The sequence below is a fragment of the Saimiri boliviensis genome, chromosome 6 (genome assembly GCF_048565385.1).
Source record: "Saimiri boliviensis isolate mSaiBol1 chromosome 6, mSaiBol1.pri, whole genome shotgun sequence".
NCBI lineage: Eukaryota > Metazoa > Chordata > Mammalia > Primates > Cebidae > Saimiri > Saimiri boliviensis.
This window is the reverse complement of record NC_133454.1, coordinates 120,046,132-120,064,386: the sequence shown is the minus strand read 5'-3', so window position 1 is coordinate 120,064,386 and position 18,255 is coordinate 120,046,132. Positions and strand designations below refer to the sequence as shown.

Below are 18,255 nucleotides of genomic sequence, written 5' to 3'. Positions count from 1 at the left end.
CGCTGCCCAGTTCTACAGAATTGCACCTGTAGTCCCAGCTACTCTGGAGGCTGAGGAAAAGGATCACTTGAACCCAGGAGTTCCAGGATGTAGTACGCTATGATTGCACCTGTGAATAGCCACTGCGTTCCAGCCTGGGCGACATTGCCAGAGTCTCTTAAAAAAAAATTAAACTAAACTTTAAATTTGTTGTGATTTTGTCTTTTGACAAAGAAGAAAGGGCAGGGAAGTCAATGTGAATTGCCCCAAATCACTCTTGTCAAAACAAGTGCTGTCCAATTGCTTTGGTTTTAAATTCTCACTGCATCATGGGAAATGTAGTTTCGAGTCTCCTCTCTCCCGACGTCCCCGCCACTCCGCCGGCGCTTTACGGAACGAGCCGAATCAGTCCGGAAATAACCGAGTGCTCGCGGCGGGCCTTTTCCTGCCCGGCTGCATTCTGGGAAAGGGCAATTTCCGTTACGTGCTGAAGGCTGTGGCGCGCGGCTGTCCCCATTCCCACGTGAAGCGCTACGCTATCCTCGCTCCGCGGGCGGCACCCAACTCGCCGCGGAGCAGTCCCGGCAGCAGCGGGGGACCGGAAGTGGCTCGCGGAGGCTCAGAAGCTAGTCCCGGAGCCCGGCGTGTGGCGTCTCGGAGTGCGGCGTCGGCGCCATGTCCCTGATCTGCTCCAGTGAGTGCTGGCTGCGGCCGAGCGCGGGTCGCAGGAGGCCGGAGAGCGGCGCGGGAGCGTGTGCGGGCCGCTGCGGCGCCCGGGCCGGGGTGGGAGCGGGAATGGGGCGTCCGGGAGGCATAGCGGTGGCCTGTCAACCCCGCAGCCCTCCCCTCGGAGTGGGGAGCATTTGCGCAGCGCCCCGCAGTTTACATAGTGCTTGAGGGTTATTGCCGCAGGCATTGCTGAGGCCAGCCGCCTCGTTCTACGGAGTGGAAACAGCCCTGGACAGAGAGAACTGATGCAGGGGAAAACAGCCTTGATGTAGGAGCCTGGAAACTCCAGGGTCGCCTCCCGTTGGCTTTGTGAATTGGCTTAAGGCTCTGGGCCTCGGTTTCCCCATCTGCAAAATTGAGGAGCATTGCACTGGATGTTTTGCGAGGTCTCGCTCGAATAGTCGGAGCTTTTGCAATTTGCAGTGGTCTCATGATGAGTTAGAGGCAGAGGCAGGGCTGCCAGCCAGGTATCTGGCTCCCGGCCTTACACTGTATGACTAATAAAAACAGTCGCACATTTATAAAGCCCTTATTGGTTTACAGCGCGCTTCCAAGTCTGTGATCTCATTTTATCCTCACAAGAATTCCCTAAAGGAGAAATAAAGAAATAAAGGTTTTGCAGATGAGGATGCAAGGCTCAGGCAGAGCGGGGGCTTATCTAAGGATGCGTAGCTAGTCAGTGGCAGAGCTGGGTGACGTGGTTAGCTGACATGGAGCTTGGACCCTGAATCCATGCCTTTTCCATACCTTCCACTGCCTTTCCCTTTGATATTTTATCATGACGTTCAGACGTTTCCCTTTAGCTTTTCGTTTTGTTTTTTTTTTTTTTTTTTTTGAGACGGAGTTTCACTCTTGTTACCCAGGCTGGAGTGCAATGGCGCGATCTCGGCTCACCGCAACCTCCGCCTCCTGGGTTCAGGCAATTCTCCTGCCTCAGCCTCCTGAGTAGCTGGGATTACAGGCACGCGCCACCATGCTCAGCTAATTTTTTGTATTTTTAGTAGAGACGGGGTTTCACCATGTTGGCCAGGGTGGTCTCGATCTCTTGACCTTGTGATCCACCCGCCTCGGCCTCCCAAAGTGCTGGGATTACAGGCTTGAGCCACCGCGCCCGGCTTCCCTTTAGCTTTTCGTTGTTTTCATCAGATTACTCGTTTCCCTTCCCGTTTGCTATTCATTTCCTTCTCTTCTCAGAACCTGTACATTGATCCAAAGAGGGGGAAGAAGGAAGGGAAATGATGGAAAAGGAATCCCTCACAGTGAAGAAATTACAGCTCGCAAAGTACTTTCACATTCATTGTTTCCTTCCAATCTTGGGGAAGCTCTCTTTTATGTTCCCCAGGACGGTCCTTCCTGGCATGGTTCACATTGTTAGATGTTTACGGAGTGCCCTTGGGGCATCTGCATTGTATTGGAAGGGAGACCAACTGTAATCCTTATCCTCAAGGGGTGCACAGACTACTCAGGCCATCGTATAAATGTACCTCTATTGCCGATTGTTGTGAGGACGAATCACTGTACTGTATGCTTAGAATTGTGCTTGGCAGAGTAATGCGCCGTGTACATATTTTTATTCTAGTGATTGCCGCTTTGCTCCTTGGAATCTTCCAGGTGATAAATGTCTGTCAGTATGCTCATCAGTTGACTGGTAGCTGGCAGGCCCTCAGTAGCTTCAGCATGAGGACTAGTCCCCTGGAAAGACCAAGGAGGTATTAATTAGAAGGTTGGGATTTTCAGTCCTATCCCTCACTTAACCTGGGTAAGGAGAGGAGCTGGAGGTTATGTTGGTCAGCAGTGACCACTGATTTAATGAATCATGCCTTTGTAATGAAGCTTTCATAAAAATCCAAAAGGACAGGATTCAAAGAGCTTCTGTATAGCAGAACATGTGGAGGTTCCTGGAGGGTGGGGTGCCCAGGGAGGGCGTTGGAAGCTCTGTGCCCCTTCTCCCATACCTCATCCTATGCACCTCTTCATCCGTATCCTTTGTAATATCCTTTATAATAAACTGGTAAACATAAGTGTTTCCCGCAATGCTGTGAGTCACTGTCGCAAATTAATGGAACCCAAAAAGGGGGTCACGGGACCCTGATTTACTGCCGGTCCACCAGAAGAACAGGTCAAACAACATGGGGCTTGCAGTTGGCATCTGAAGGGGCAGGGGAGTCTCGTGGGACTAAGTCCTCAACCCTTGTGATCTGACGCTATCGCTAGGTACCTGGTGTCAGAATTGAATTGGAGGACACCCAGATGGTGACATCTGAGGTCACAGAAATATTTTGTTTTGTGACAGAATAGGAAAAACTGAGTTTGTTATTCCTATGTTCTCAGACTTTATAATTTCTTTGATAATCCCTCTGGAGCTATAGACTGAGATGGATGGCAGGCATTAGAATAGCTTCATGTGTATCTCCAGGTCATGGAGTAAACTGTACTCGTAGATCATTGTTCAAAAATGAGATGGGCGGGGATATTGACTGCTGTTCTCTAGGTGCTTGGCACATAGCAGTTGTTAATGATTATTTGTTGACTGTCTGATTGTCAGGAGACTAATGGAGAAGCTAGTTCCATAGCTGGAAAGCGTTCTGGGGCCAGTACAGAACTGGCTTAGGGTTAGATGTCTTGCTTCCTGCTAGTTGATTTTGAGGATGCTTAGTCTTGTTGGGGCTAACAGCAAGATTGCCTTCACTCCAAGCTCACTACTGCCGGCCTTTTCTCTACAGTCTCTAATGAAGTGCCGGAGCACCCATGTGTGTCCCCTGTCTCTAATCATGTTTATGAGCGGCGGCTCATTGAGAAGTACATTGCAGAGAATGGCACCGACCCCATCAACAACCAGCCTCTCTCCGAGGAGCAGCTCATTGACATCAAAGGTGCCTATTGGCTGCTTTAGTCTAGGGCCATCTTAGCTCACAGCCTGAGAGGATGGGAGGTGGTGTGAGTGCACTGGAGGAAGAGATGGTGGGCTGTTAATGGCTAAAAGGAAAAGACCTGATGGCAGGGGCGTCCCTTGGGTTCTGCTCTTCATACCTGCTTTTCCTTTCGACAGTTGCTCACCCAATCCGGCCCAAGCCTCCCTCAGCCACCAGCATCCCGGCCATTCTGAAAGCCTTGCAGGATGAGTGGGTGAGTTCCTGCAAGAGAATCAGCGTCTTCCCCACTTGAGGAGAATGCATCGCTGGGCTAGTACTTGGGGGTGGGAAGCATGGAGCATTATTCAGAGGGTAAACTTTGTGACATTGGGAACTTGTTTTATTCGTTGTATCCCCGGCACTGGGAGCAGAACCAGGTACGTAGTAGGGGCTGTAGGAATATGAATTGAATGATTGAGTACATCCTGCGCACAGTGCCTGACACAGCGAGGGCGATCAATAAGCAGCAGCAGCCGTGTTGTTACTCCCTTTAGAAAGGTGACGGCGTGGCAGCTGGGATTTCCAGTAAACTAGGCAAGGTGGGGTGGGAAAGAGCTGGCTCCCAGTCCTGTCTCTGTGCCCGTGTTTGGCTTGGGGTAGGAGCTCAAGAGCATCTGCCGGCACATTCATGGTTGCTGGGATGTTGTTTGGGTCACTGGTACCGGGCTAGGCTGTGGGATAGGAGGCAGCATCCGCTCCCCAAGGGCCGACTCCGCTGGGTGCTCCCTGCTGCCCCCACTTCCCCTCACAGCGATACTTGCCTCCTCCAGGATGCAGTCATGCTGCACAGCTTCACTCTGCGCCAGCAGCTGCAGACAACCCGCCAGGAGCTGTCACACGCTCTGTACCAGCACGATGCCGCCTGCCGTGTCATTGCCCGTCTCACCAAGGAAGTCACTGCTGCCCGAGAAGGTGCAGCCTCTCCCCTGCCACCCCCCACCCTGGGCTGGTTCTGCTTTGTGGTATCCCGTTTCTAACGTCGTTTTTTCTCTCAGCTCTGGCTACCCTGAAACCGCAGGCTGGTCTTATTGTGCCTCAGGCTGTGCCAAGTTCCCAACCAAGTGTTGTGGTGAGTGTCCCCCTTTCCGTACCAGTAGCCCGTTTGTGTGCAGTGGCCCACAGAGCTATCCTTATGCAAGTGTCTTTGGTGCTCTGCACCCCTCACCTTCACCTTTCTTCTCTTCAGGGTGCGGGTGAGCCAATGGATTTGGGTGAGCTGGTGGGAATGACCCCAGAGATTATTCAGAAGGTAAGTCCTGCTCTCGCCTGGTGGGAGTGCTGATGGTGCTTACTTTTCACCGTCTGTCTGGTGTCCATCATAACTAAAATCACTATGCTTTTGGGAGTTGAGTGGTACAGAGCATGGACACTGCGACCAGATTGCCTGGGTTTGTATTTTGATGCCACCACTTATAAGCTTTATGACCTTGGCTTTCTTAGCCAACTCTTCTGTGTCTCATTTCCCTAGCTTCCATATGAGAATATAATAATATCCAGTATATAGGCTCGTTGTGAGAATTTAAAAGATTTAATTACCGATAGGTGCACCTTTTAGCTCTTATCATTATTGGGATTCTTTGCAGATAGTAAACTAATTTGTTATATGTTTTCTTGCTTTTTTTCTATGAGGGCAATAGGACAAGAATTATAATCTCTATTTTACAGGTGAAAGGCACATTTAAGAGGCAGAGCTGGGCTCCTGATTGCAAGTCTGGTGGAATTCTCATTTGCAGGGCTTGATAGTATCTTTCCGAGCAGTTCAGATTATCAGCATGTGTCTGAGCCCTTGTCTTAGAGGCATATAGACCTATGGGAGCTCTGCAGTCCTGGCTTATATTCTTGCTCTGCCATTTATCACTTCTGCGACCTTGGGTAGTTGACTTCACTTCTCTGAGGCTCAGTGTCCTCAGCTGTAAAATAGTCATCAACACCCGCCTCATAAAGCTGGGATGGAAGTAAAAAGAGAGAATGCTTGTAAACCTGTAATGTAGAAGTTGGCAGATAACAAGTTCTTGGTGATGCTTGTGAAAGCACAGGTGGGACCAGCATTCAATGTGCTTTTCTCCTTGCAAGATAATTTGTCTCACATTGAGCCTCTTCTTCCCCAGCTTCAAGACAAGGCCACTGTGCTAACTACAGAGCGCAAGAAGGTGAGTTCTCTTCTGAAGCCAAGAGAAGGAGCTGGCCTCGGGGGAGGCAGTTGACCCCTTAGGTGAAAGGGGCATGGCTGAATCTTGGATTCATTGCTGCCCTTCTTTGGGGGCTTTTCCATTTTCTCAGAGGGGGAAGACTGTGCCTGAGGAGCTGGTGAAGCCAGAAGAGCTCAGCAAATACCGGCAGGTGGCGTCCCACGTGGTGAGTGTCTGAGTCTCCACTGTCTTGGAGACAGCCCTCCTGTTTTGTTTCCGGAGGGGCGGGTCAGCATGGGGAGTGCTGAGTGGAGAGCTGTCCCAGGCTTCTGGCACTGTTTCTCACCTGGGCTGCTGCATTGTCAGGGCTCCTCTTCCTGCCCAGCTGTGGGTTTCCCAGCAATGCAGTAAGGGAATTACCACACCAGGCAGATAGCCAAGAGGTGTGGATAAGGAATAGAACTCCCCTGAGAACGTGGGTGACTGGGATGGCAGTAGGGGAGGTATATGGCTTTGTGGCCTGCTGTGATTTGGCTGTGACAGGGTTTGGTGTGTCACTCTCAAAGGGGTTGCACAGTGCCAGCATTCCTGGGATCTTGGCCCTGGACCTCTGCCCGTCTGACACCAACAAGATCCTCACAGGTGAGAATATGGGCCTAGCCCAGCAGGCCAAAGTGCGGAGGAGTGGCGGGGAAGACGCATGCTCGTTGTCCTCTTCATGGGCATGGGACAAAAGCATTTCCTTCAGCAAAAGGGCCTGGGTGGGCCTGACTCATTGTTTGGTCTCTTTGAGTCTCCTCTAGGTGGGGCAGATAAAAATGTTGTTGTGTTTGACAAAAGTTCTGAACAAATCCTGGCTACCCTCAAAGGCCATACCAAGAAGGTCACCAGCGTGGTGTTTCACCCTTCCCAGGTAAGGGCTTCTGGCCACCCTTGGTTCTTCTTTCCTTGGCTGTTGTTTGTCCCTCAGTCCCCTGCTGTCTCTGTGTGAACTGAGGCTGAGAAAGAGCTCCGACTCAGACTGGGCACTTGGAGGGGCTTCACTTTGGAGTTATGGAGATTCCTCTTTGCTCTGCGTGAGACCTTCTAAAGCAGTGGTCTTTCAACCAGGGAGAGAAAGGAAATGTGTAGTTTGACAAGCATATTCACTTAAATATTTTATATTAGGGAAAGAAAAAATCCTGTAGTGTTCATAATACAAACTACAGAAAATCACGCTCAGCACAGTCTTGACTCACAGGTATGAGGAAGACAGATACATCTGCTTTCCCATGATCCTCCAAGAGGGGTAAAAACCATGTTGGCTATTGAAAATGGTGTGGGTTGTAAACAGAATGTCTAGTTTACAGAGTAAAGGTAACTCATGGGACCAGAAGAATGATATTATGGGATTCGAATTTTAAGCCTAAGATAGTTTGCGTTTAGGGCTGCAGGACAGTGGTTGGCTAGTGCTTCCCAGTCAAGCTCTCCCTTGGACATTAGGGAAATGAGAAATATGAGAATAACATGGTGAATTTTTCATGACTGAATGTATTCAAATCCAAAGCACTATTTTCTTGCTTGTGGGATGTTAATAGTTATCTTCTGAAATTGTATTGCTAAAAAAGATGGTAGTTATTTTTACCTTATGGCTTTTAATGTCCTTACTAAACAAAAAATTGGTAAGTGACATGAAATTCTCTCCCTGCCCCAAGTTTTTTGGAAAATTAACTTACCGTGGAAATCCATAAATGTGGGATGTGCTGAAATACGACCATGCAGCCCCTTATAGTCCCAGTACTGCTCAGACCTGTGCCATGCAGTACAGTACCAGTAGGTACATGTGGCTATTTAAATTTCAATGAAATAGAATAAAAAATTCAGTCCCTCAATGGGACTACTTACATGTTTCCTTTGGTCTTGGAAATGGAGTGGAAAAATTGCTCTATATCGCAGTTAGCCTTTTTACCACTAGATGGCGAGGCCTCCCACACAAGGCCTGATGCTGTATGAGTTACCATTTTAGTAGCATTTACCGTTGGCTGTCTTGGGCACCATTGGGTGGGTAGGTGGTTCCAGGGAGGGCAGGGCTGAAAGGAGAAGCAGTTGTTGGTAGTTGTGGGCATCACCAGCCCCCTTTTATAAGATTGTTATGATCTGTATCCTTTTTCTGACTCTGATATTCTCTGATACTCGTTTTCCTTTTAGGACCTGGTGTTTTCCGCTTCCCCTGATGCCACTATTAGGATTTGGTCGGTCCCCAATGCGTCTTGTGTACAGGTGGTTCGGGCCCACGAGAGTGCTGTGACCGGCCTCAGCCTTCACGCCACTGGTGACTATCTCCTGAGCTCCTCCGATGATCAGGTGCGGTCCCAGCCAGTGCCCTGGAGAGGCCTGCTGGTCCCCAAGCTTGAACATTCTGCATGGCAGGAACATCTTCCCACCCCAGCGGGTTCCCCAGAACCTGAAAGGAGAATGTTTCCTCTGCTGGGAGGTGCTAGGTTTGCCAGGGTTTGCCAAACCAGGGACTCTGCCTTCCTGAAGGGCCACCAAAGCCTGGGACCCACTTTCTCACTGACTCCGTTGTCTCTCTCTCTCTCTCTCTCTCTTTTTTTTCCCAGTACTGGGCTTTCTCTGACATCCAGACAGGGCGCGTGCTTACCAAGGTGACAGATGAGACCTCTGGCTGCTGTAAGTTGCCTCGAAGGCACTCAGCTTTTTGTTTGCTGTTTATCATTTATTTTTATGTTTTATTTAGTTACTTGCCTATTTGTTCTAAAGATACATTTACCACCAGCACCTGTTTAGTGCCAGGCTTTGTCCTGGGTACACTGATGAATGTGAAGAACAAGGAACCTACCTTTGCTGCTCTTAGTCTCTCCCTGGTGGGCTCTAACCACAAGTCTGCCTTCCCTCCTCCACAGCTCTCACCTGTGCACAGTTCCACCCTGACGGACTCATCTTTGGAACGGGAACCATGGACTCTCAGATCAAGATCTGGGACTTGAAGGTAGGAGAACATGGTAGGCCTCCATCTGAGGCCCCAGGCCAGAGGGAGCGTCTGTGACAGTGCAGTGCTGACTGGGTGCTTGTGGCACCTGGCCCTGAGGGTGGAGAGGCACTGGCTGTGCATGTGTGATACGATGGTGTGGTCTGGGGGGTCCTGCTGGCTGTCCTTCCTGGAAGGATGGTGGCAGACATCTCAGGTAGGAGTTTATTGAGCCCTGTTTTCTTGCTCTCATGATGTATGGGTGACATGTTTTACTACCCACTACCACTGTAGGAACGTACCAATGTGGCCAACTTCCCTGGCCACTCGGGCCCCATCACCAGCATCGCCTTCTCTGAGAATGGTTACTACCTGGCGACAGCGGCTGATGACTCCTCTGTTAAGCTCTGGGATCTGCGCAAGCTTAAGAACTTTAAGACATTGCAGCTGGATAGCAACTTCGAGGTATTCCCCTTTCCCTCCCCAGCTTCCCATTGTGTGTCCTTATTTGTTGATTATTGAATTAACCTCATTGCTTCTGCTTATCTGCCATTGCCCCATAGTTTCTGTTCCCCTCGTGTGACCTTTCTGTTTCTGACAGGTAAAGTCACTGATCTTTGACCAGAGTGGGACCTACCTGGCCCTTGGGGGCACGGATGTCCAGATCTACATCTGCAAACAATGGACGGAGATTCTTCACTTTACAGGTAGAGGCTGGTCTTGGGCTCCTGGGGTCTCTAGGTGCCCAGGCCTGGAGGGAAGCCTCACTGGATTAGGAATCTAAGGCTTGCATGAATTTACCTAAGCAGCTTTTGGTTACCACCTAAGGCAGAGCTTTATGGCTAAGGAAGCAGACTAAGACTAGATGGCAGTAAATGCTAGTATTAGCTCTGCCACTTCCATGCCTTGTGGCATTGGGCAGGTTGCTGGAAGAAGAGAAAACTCCTCCCTCTGAAGGTTTGCTAACTGAATCTGAAATAAATGAACGTTAGACAGAGTGACAGGAGGAAAGCCATTTTAATTCTGTGTATGTGCACGAGAGTCCCACAAAACAGACTTGCAGAGGGTCAGATGATTGAAGATCATGCAGTCACATCGCTTAATAATGGGGAGATGTTCTGATAAATATCTTGTTAGGCGATTTCGCCATGCGCGACCATTGTGGAGTGTACTTACTCATATCTAGATGGTGTAGCCTACTGCACACCAAGGCTAGTGCTATAACCTTAGTATAGTCTATTATTGCTTCTAGGCTACAAACCTGTACAGTGTATTAATTAAGTGTACTGAATACAGTTATAACACAATGGTAAGTATTTGTGTATCTGAACAGATCTAAACATAGAAAAGGTTCAGTAAAAATAAGGTATGAGAGATAGTTAAAAAATGGTACACTGGTATATGGTGCTTGCCATGAATGGAGCTTGCAGGACTGGAAGTGGCTTTCAGTGAGTGAGTGGTGAGTGAATGTGAAGGCCTAGGACATTACCATACACTGACTGCTGTAGACTTTATAAACACAGTACACTTAGGTTCTACTAAATTTATAAAACACTTTTTCTTCAGTAATAAATTAGCCTTAGCTAACTTTTTTACTTTACAGACTTAAAAAATTGACTCTTTTGTAACAACATTTAGCTTAAAGCAAACATTGTACAGCTGTACAAAAATATTCTCTCTTTACTTCCTCATTCTATAAGCTTTTTTCTATTTTCTAATATTTTTATTTTTATATTTTACTTTTTAATCTTTTCCTGTTAAAAACTGAGACACAAGCACACATTAGCTTAGGCCTACGGAGGGTCAGGATCACCAGCTGTATTAGTCCATTCTCACACTGTTGTGAAGAACTGCCTGAGACTGGGTAATTTATAAGGGAAAGAGGTTTAATGACTCACAGTGACTGGGGAGGCCTCAGGAAGCTTACAATCATGGTAGAAGGGAAAGCAGCAGCAGGAGAGACAAATGCTGAGCAAAGGGGGTCAAGTCCCTTATAAAACCATCAGATCTCGTGAGAACTCACTGTCATGAGAACAGCATAGGAGTAACCACCTCCAGGATTCAGTTACTTCCCACCGGGTTCCTCCACCAACACATGGGGATTATGAGCACTGCAATTCAAGATGAGCTTTGAGTGGAGGCACAGCTGTATCACCAGCATCACTATCTTCACCTCCACATCTTGTCCCACTGGAAGGTCCCAGGGGGCACTAACATGCATAGACCTGTTACCTCCTTTGATGATAATGCCTTCTTCCTGGATACCTCTTGAAAAAGCCTGCCTGATGCTGTTTTACAGTTAACTTTTTTTAATAAGTAGAAAGAGTTTACTTAAAATAATACCAAAAAGTGCAGTATAGGTATGTCTTGTCTTTTTGCACTCAGCTTTATTGTGCTTCGTGGATCCTTCGTTTTTTAGGAATGGAAGGTTTTTGGCAGCCCTGCCCCAAGTGGGTCTGTCAGTTCCATTTTTCCAACAGCGTATGTTCACTTTGTGTCTGTGTGTCACATTTTGGTAATTCTCACAGCATTTCAAACTTTTTTGTGATATTTATCCGTTATGGTGATCCCTGATTGATTGATGATCTTTGATGTCGCTATTGTAATTGTTTGGGGGGCACCATGAACTGTGCCCATATAAGATTGATAAATGAAATGATCTGTGTGCTCTGACCACTCCACCCACCAGCTGTTCCCCATCTCTCTCCCTCTCAGACCTCCCTGTTCCCTTAGACACAACAGTATTGAAACTAGGCCAGTTAATAACCATATTCTGGCCTCTTGAGTGTACAAGTGAAAGAGTCCCATGTCTCTTACTTTTAAATTACATCTCTTACAATTAAACGACATGATTAAGCTTAGGGAGGAAGCATGAGAAAAGCCAAATAGGCCAAAAACTAGGCCTCTTACACCAAATATTAGTCAAGTTATGAATGCAAAGGAAAATTATTGAAGGAAATTGAAAGTGCTACTCCAGTGAACACACAAACGATAAGAAAGCGGAACATCCTTATTGCTGATGTGGAGAAAATTTCAGTGGTCTGGATAGAAAACCAGACCAGCTGCAACATTCCCTTAAGCCAAAGCCTAATCCAGAGCAAGATCCTAACTCTTGAATTTTGTGAAGGCTGAGACAGATGAGGAAGCTACGGAGGAAAAGTTTGAAGTCAGCAGAGGTTGGTTCATGAGGTTTAAGGAAGGAAGCCGTCTCCATAACAGAAAAGTGCAACGTGAAGCAGCAGATGGTGGTGTGGAAGCTGCAGAGAGTTACTTGGAAGACCTAGCTAAGATAATTGATGACGGCTACACTCAACGACAGATCTTCAGTGTAGACGAATAGCCTTCTGTTGGAAGAAGGTGACATCTAAAACTTTGACAGGTAGAAGTCAGTGCCTGGTTTCAAAGTTGCAAGGACAGAGTGCCTCCCTTGTTAGGAGTAACGCAGCTGGTGATTTTCCATCGAAGCCAAAGCTCATTTAGTGTTCAGAAAATTGTAGGACCCTTAGGAATGTAGGGCCAGATCCACTCTGCCTGTGCCTGTGAATGGGACAGCAGAGTCTGGATGACAACACATCTGTTCACAGCGTGGTTTACTGACTGTTTTTTAAGCCCACCATTAAGAGGTACTGTTCAGAAAAACAGATTCCTTTCAAAATATGACAATGCACCTCATTACCCTAAAGCTCAGATGGAGATGTTTCATGCCTGTTAACATCACATCCAGTCGTCAGCTTAAGGATCAAGGAGTAATTTTGACTTTCCAGTCTTATTATTTAAGAAATACGTTTTGTAAAGCTATAGCCACCATGGGTAGTGATTCCTTTGATGGATCTGACAAAGTAAATTGAAAACCTGTTAAGGATTCACCATTCTACATGCCCTTAAAAGCGTTTGTGACTCATGGAAGGGGGTTAAACTACTAGCATTAAGAGGAGTTTGGAAGAAATTGATTCCAAGCCTTCAACCCTCATGGATGACTTTGCGGGATTGAAGACCTCAGGGGAGGGAGTAACTGCAGATGTGGAAGAAATGCTGAGAGAACTAGAGTAAGAGATGGAGTCTAAAGATGTGACTGAATTGCTCCAATCTCGTGTTCAAACTGTAACGGATGCAGAACTGTTAGGGATGAGGAAAGAAGGTGCTTTCTTGACGGAATCTACTCCTGGTGAAGATGCTGTGACATTGTTGAAATGATAAAGAAGGGTTTAGGATATTACGTAAACTGAGTTGATAAAGCAGGTGCAGAGTTTGAGAGTTTGATTCCAGTTTTGAAAGTTCTGCTGTGGGTAAAATGCTCTCAAACAACGGCTGTCAGAGATCTCTTTTGTCAAAGGAAGAGTCAAATGATGTGGCGAACTTCATTGTGGTCTTATTTTAAGAAATTGCCACAGCCACCGCAGCCTTCAGCAAGCACTACCCCTGTCAGTTAGTAGCCATCAGCATCAAGGCAAGACCCCCCGGTGGGTCTTGGAAAAAGATTACAACTCACTGAAGTCTTTGATGGTTGTTAGCATGTTTTAGTAATAAAGTATTTTTGATTAGGTATGTACATTGTTTTACTAGACATAATGTTATTACATGTTTAATAGACTATAGTATAAACATAACTTTTTTTTTTTGAGATGGAGTCTTGCTGTACCACTTAGGTTGGAGTACAGTGACACAATCTTGGCTCACAGCAACCTCTGCCTCCTGGGTTAAAGCCATTCTCCTGCCTCAGCCTCCCAAATAGCTGGGATTACAGGCGTGCACCATCACACTTGGCTAATTTTTGTCTTTTTAGTAGAGACGGGGTTTCACCATGTTGGCCAGTCTGGTCTTGAACTCCCGAGCTCAAGCGATCACCCACCTTGGCCTCCCGAAGTGCTGGGATTACAGGCATGAGGCACTGTGCCTGGCTAACATAACTTATATGTACTGAGAAACCAAAAAAATTTTGTGTGCCTTGCCTTATTGCAATATTTGCTTTATTAGTGGTCTGGAGCTGAACCAGCAATATCTCTGAGGTATGCCTGTACAGTAACCAGCAATGTAGTTATTTGTGATTATTAAGTATTCTGTACTGTACCTAATTGTGTAACACTTTTTTTTTGAGATGGAGTCTCGCTCTGTCACCCAGGCTGGAGTGCAATGGTGCAGTCTCAGCTCACTGCAGCCTCCCCCTCCCAGGTTCAAGCGATTCTCCTGCCTTAGCCTCCCAAGTAACTGGGACAACAGGCACATGCCACCACACCTGGCTAATTTTTTTTTATTTCGTATTTTTAGTAGAGATGGGGCTTCACTTATGTTGGCCAGGCTGGTCTTGAACTGACCTCATGATCCGCCTGCCTCAGCCTCCCAAAGTTCTGGGATTACAGGCATGAGCCACCGCGCCCGGCTGTGTTATACTTCTGTACAACTGGCAGTGTAAATTTGTTTATACCTGTATCCCCACAAACGTGAGTAATGCATTGCACTGTGACATGATGGTGGTTATAACATCACTTGGTGGAGGGGGAGTTGGTTGACTCCAGGTGTGATCCTAAATCTAGAAGGAATTTGGCCAGTGGAGTGAATCTTTTCAGCTCCACTGTAATCTTATGGGACCATCGTTTGTGTGGTCCGTCACTGACATGTCATTATGTGACACGACCCTATGGCATCCTGAGCTGCAGAAGGGAGTAAGGCCTGAGGTTCCTAGGGGGTGGTGGTGACACAATTTCTGTGGGGGTGTGAGGAGGAATGCACTCCCAAGTCAGGTAATACAATTTGTCTCAGAGCAGACCTTAGATAAATAATACACAATAGTCTGTGACAAAGACTGGCTGGCACGGTGTCTGGCATCTTGTCTTCTCTCTTGTGATACCAGTTCATTTCCCCTAGTTGAGATTCCCAGGGAGGGGCTTCGTAATGTTCCTTTCAGATGATCTGCCCTTCGATAAGAGAAAGAGGGTGAGAGACAGAGCAGGACATGGTCAGAGAGACCTTGGTTCAAAGCCCTCAGCATGCCAAACCACCATACTTGGGGTATTGTTTTCTGAGACCCAGCATTACTTAACGTCTCTGGAGCCTCAGAAAAGTGGGAATGATAACAGGACAGACTTAGTGGAGTTGTTGAGGTTTAGATAAAAATACATACAGGTGCTTGCTGACATACGCTTGGCCACATCCTGATAAATCCATCCTAAGCTGAAAATACTACAAGTCAAAGCATGGTAAATCGGGGACTGTCTGTGAATATGTAGGTTAGAACAGTGCCTGGCACATAGTCAGGATTTGCAGTTCTTACTCAGCATTGTGTCTTAGAGCAGTGAATAAGACAGACCCGATTTGGACACTGATGAAATTTATGGTCAGGTTAGGGAGGCAAATGTAGATTGATTTCAGACACACACATTTAATTGCAATTGAAAGTGCAAGAGAAGAAAAGTATGAGCTGCTGAGGGAATGGATAACTGTTTCTAACCTAACAGTTACGTGGCTGTGGCTACGTGACTCTCCCTCTCAGAGCTTTACTCCTTCATCTAGAAAATGGGAGTATTGGCACGGCTTTGCAGAGTGTGACAGCTGCTGTTGTGGAAGTGGCATGCTAATATGCTGGTAACAGGGTGCCTGGTGCTCACTTCAGGTGCTGTGTGAATGGGAGCTACTGCTGTCTCTGTTGATGAAATTCTTGTCCTCATTAGCAGGTTGTGAGCAGGATACAAGGTCCTTGTTGCCTCGGATTCTCCTGAGCCCTGCTCACTGTGTTTGTGTAACAAAGGTGTCCATTCTAACTATATGGCTCACTGGTTTTCACCTATACTGTACCTGGTGTTTCGATTTTGAGCTGAGTTAGGTAGCTGAAAATGCAGTGTGAGCTTTTTAATGGGGAGTTGGTGGACTCCAGGTATGATCCTAAATCTAGAAGGAATTTGGCTAGATGTTCATGAATTTCCCAATCCCATGAGCCCAGCCTCATCTGCCCGTTATCTGGTCCTGCTCTGTGTTAGGAGCCTGAGTGCCCTGGAGTTGGAATCCTATGAGCTAGAACATGCCCATGGACTGTTCCACTTACGAGCAGGGAGTGAGCACTAGGGATAAACAAGCTGAGCACTGAGGTTTTCAGCTAAACTGAGCTGAATTGCAGTTACCCAGAAAGCTCAGGTGAGAAGGGGTCTGGCATTGCTTTATTAGTTCATCCCACCAGTGAAAAGTGCCAGGCACTGAGGGAGGCACTGGGGGTAGTGTGCAGGTCAGACTAGGGAAAGTGAACAGGAGCCTGCAGTGTGATAAATGCTAAGTAGGGAAGGCCTGGTTGTATGGGAGCATGTTATCGGGGATCCGTGTTCAGCCTAAAGGAGGAAAGCCTTCTCATGGTTGTCTCTTGTCTCTCTCCTCAGAGCATAGCGGCCTGACCACAGGGGTGGCCTTCGGACATCATGCCAAGTTTATCGCTTCAACAGGCATGGACAGAAGCCTCAAGTTCTACAGCCTGTAGGCCCTGGCCCTTCTGATGGAAGCTGGGCCTCATCTCAGTAGAAGGGTAGAATTAGGGTTTGGGGGGTGGGAATCTGTGGGGGGAGGGGGCTCTATGGGGTGGGACATTCACATCATTTCACTCTGGTTCGAGTGGTGGCCTGAGAACCATGGTGGCATGGACCACCGTCATCCATGCACCTCCAGGCCCCATGGGAGTGGACGTGGAAGGAAGAACTGTCACCCTCTAATGACCAAGGGTCGGTGCCTAGGGCCTCTCCCTTCCTGTTGTTCAACGGCCGTGGTGGTGGCTGTTCCACACCTATTTTGCTGCAGTTCCTGTGAGACAGGAGAGGCTGAGCCAAGGGAACTGTGAAGGGGAGGGCAGGAGGGCTTATGCAGGGTTTTGTAAGCAGTGATCTAGTTTCATTAAAAAAAGAAAATAAACATAACCACCTCCTTGTGTCTTATCTGCACCAGGAGCACCCTGGGCGGGGAATGTCAAGGGGAGGGAGCACACAGTGGGACACTGGCTTCCGGGAAGCTCATCTTCCTTTCCTTTCACAGCAGAAATAAAAACAAATCTGCAGATGAAATCTGCCATGTTCCTGCAGTTCTTGACCTTGTGTTTCAAGGGCCTCAAGTCACTGGTGCTGCCACTTGCCTTGTGGACTTGGTTTCTTACACAAGCCTGGGAGGGAGGGAGCCCTGCAGGAAAGATGGGCTGGATCTTGCTGGTGAGGCGGTCTGAACCTCTCTGTCAGTGTTCTTTGGCTGTAGATGCTAGAAAGCATGTTCTCAGCTGGCATAAGTCAAAAAGGAGAATTTATTGACTGTGGTGATTGAAAAGTTGAGATTGGATGGGTTTGGGGACAAAGATCTGATAATGAATGTGCCTTATAGGGAATTCCTGTAGGGTCATGTGGCTGCTTTAGATTGCAGGTCAGGAAAGGCCTCTGAGGTGGTGATAATGAAGCTGGAATGACAAGGACCTAAAAGGGGAGGCGTGTTGCAGGCAGAGAGCAGGTGCTAGGGCTGGACTGAGCAAGCTGTATGGAGGAACAGGGAGCAGGTCATAGTGGCTAAGGGTGGGGGACCGTGGCATGCAGTCTGGGTGATTTGACAGTCCCCTGACAAGGGCCATCCCAGTGGAAGGTCGGGGCTGGCCGCCTGCCTGGAGTGGGGTGAGAGGATATGAGGTGATGAAGCGTGGGAGTCTGATTATAGACAAAACATAGTGCTGAGAAGGCGAGCTGAGAAATGGGATGTTACCAGGAGGGGAGCTTTGGGGGCAAAGTATGGTAGCGCATATTGTGGCTGCAACAGGAGACTTCCAGACATGTTTGCTGGGGCAGGGTTCTGTTGTCAGGGAAACTTGGGCATGCCAAATCTGCCTGGGAGGGTCAGGATGCCTATTAGCTAGGGAAAGCTGAAAAACCCTGCAGTAAAGAAACCACTTAGCTTATACAAGTTGAATAGAAACCGTTTAACTTACACAAGTGTGTATTAAGAAAAGACCAATCATACAGTTCTCCCAAGGCAGGCATACTTAAGAAATTAGGACAACTGCCTAGTAAAAGGTGGGCTAACAACAGCTACGGTTTGCAGGTGGTAGAGTGGGAGGGGGTTAAGGGCATGGCCGGGGGACGTGCTAGGGCTAAGTTGGACCTCAGGGCTAGTACAGCACTAAAGCCTCTTAACAGTTTCTGGTGTTAGGTATTAATGTACATATTTCAGATCTGCCTTCTTTTCCAGGAAAAGTAAGCAGGAGATACTGAAGGACAAAGGTTTTTGGGGGATCTGTGGGTTGGGGGAATGCTATAGTCATCCTAAAATTTTGTGATGCATGGGGCACATCTATGCATATGCACATTTTTCTAGAGAAGGGGAACCCTAGTTTGTATCTCAGAGGGACTAATCTGGTATCCCTCACCAGTTCCGAACCATTGCTCTAGAACTGGCACCTGGTGCTGACCTGGCATCCAGGAGCCTAATGTGTGGGTCCCAAGGCTCCATAGTGCATCTCTGCCCTTCCATCTTTGCAGTCACGTTAGCAGAATAGCGGCAGGCCCTCTACCTACATTTGCTCATTTAATTCTTA

General features: G+C 47.7%; 1 protein-coding gene across 1 annotated transcript; it reads left to right on the top strand.

Annotated features, from left to right (window-relative positions):
- Positions 1-437: 437 nt before the first annotated feature.
- PRPF19 (pre-mRNA processing factor 19) lies at positions 438-16,606 on the top strand. The gene is made up of 16 exons (XM_003920189.3): positions 438-673; positions 3,432-3,581; positions 3,758-3,834; positions 4,391-4,532; positions 4,616-4,689; positions 4,807-4,869; positions 5,729-5,770; positions 5,901-5,975; positions 6,316-6,391; positions 6,553-6,662; positions 7,937-8,092; positions 8,350-8,419; positions 8,653-8,738; positions 9,012-9,182; positions 9,319-9,424; positions 16,079-16,606. The coding sequence occupies exons 1-16, from the start codon at positions 655-657 to the stop codon at positions 16,174-16,176; spliced, it is 1,515 nt and encodes a 504-aa protein (XP_003920238.1). The 5' UTR covers positions 438-654; the 3' UTR covers positions 16,177-16,606.
- Positions 16,607-18,255: the final 1,649 nt, after the last annotated feature.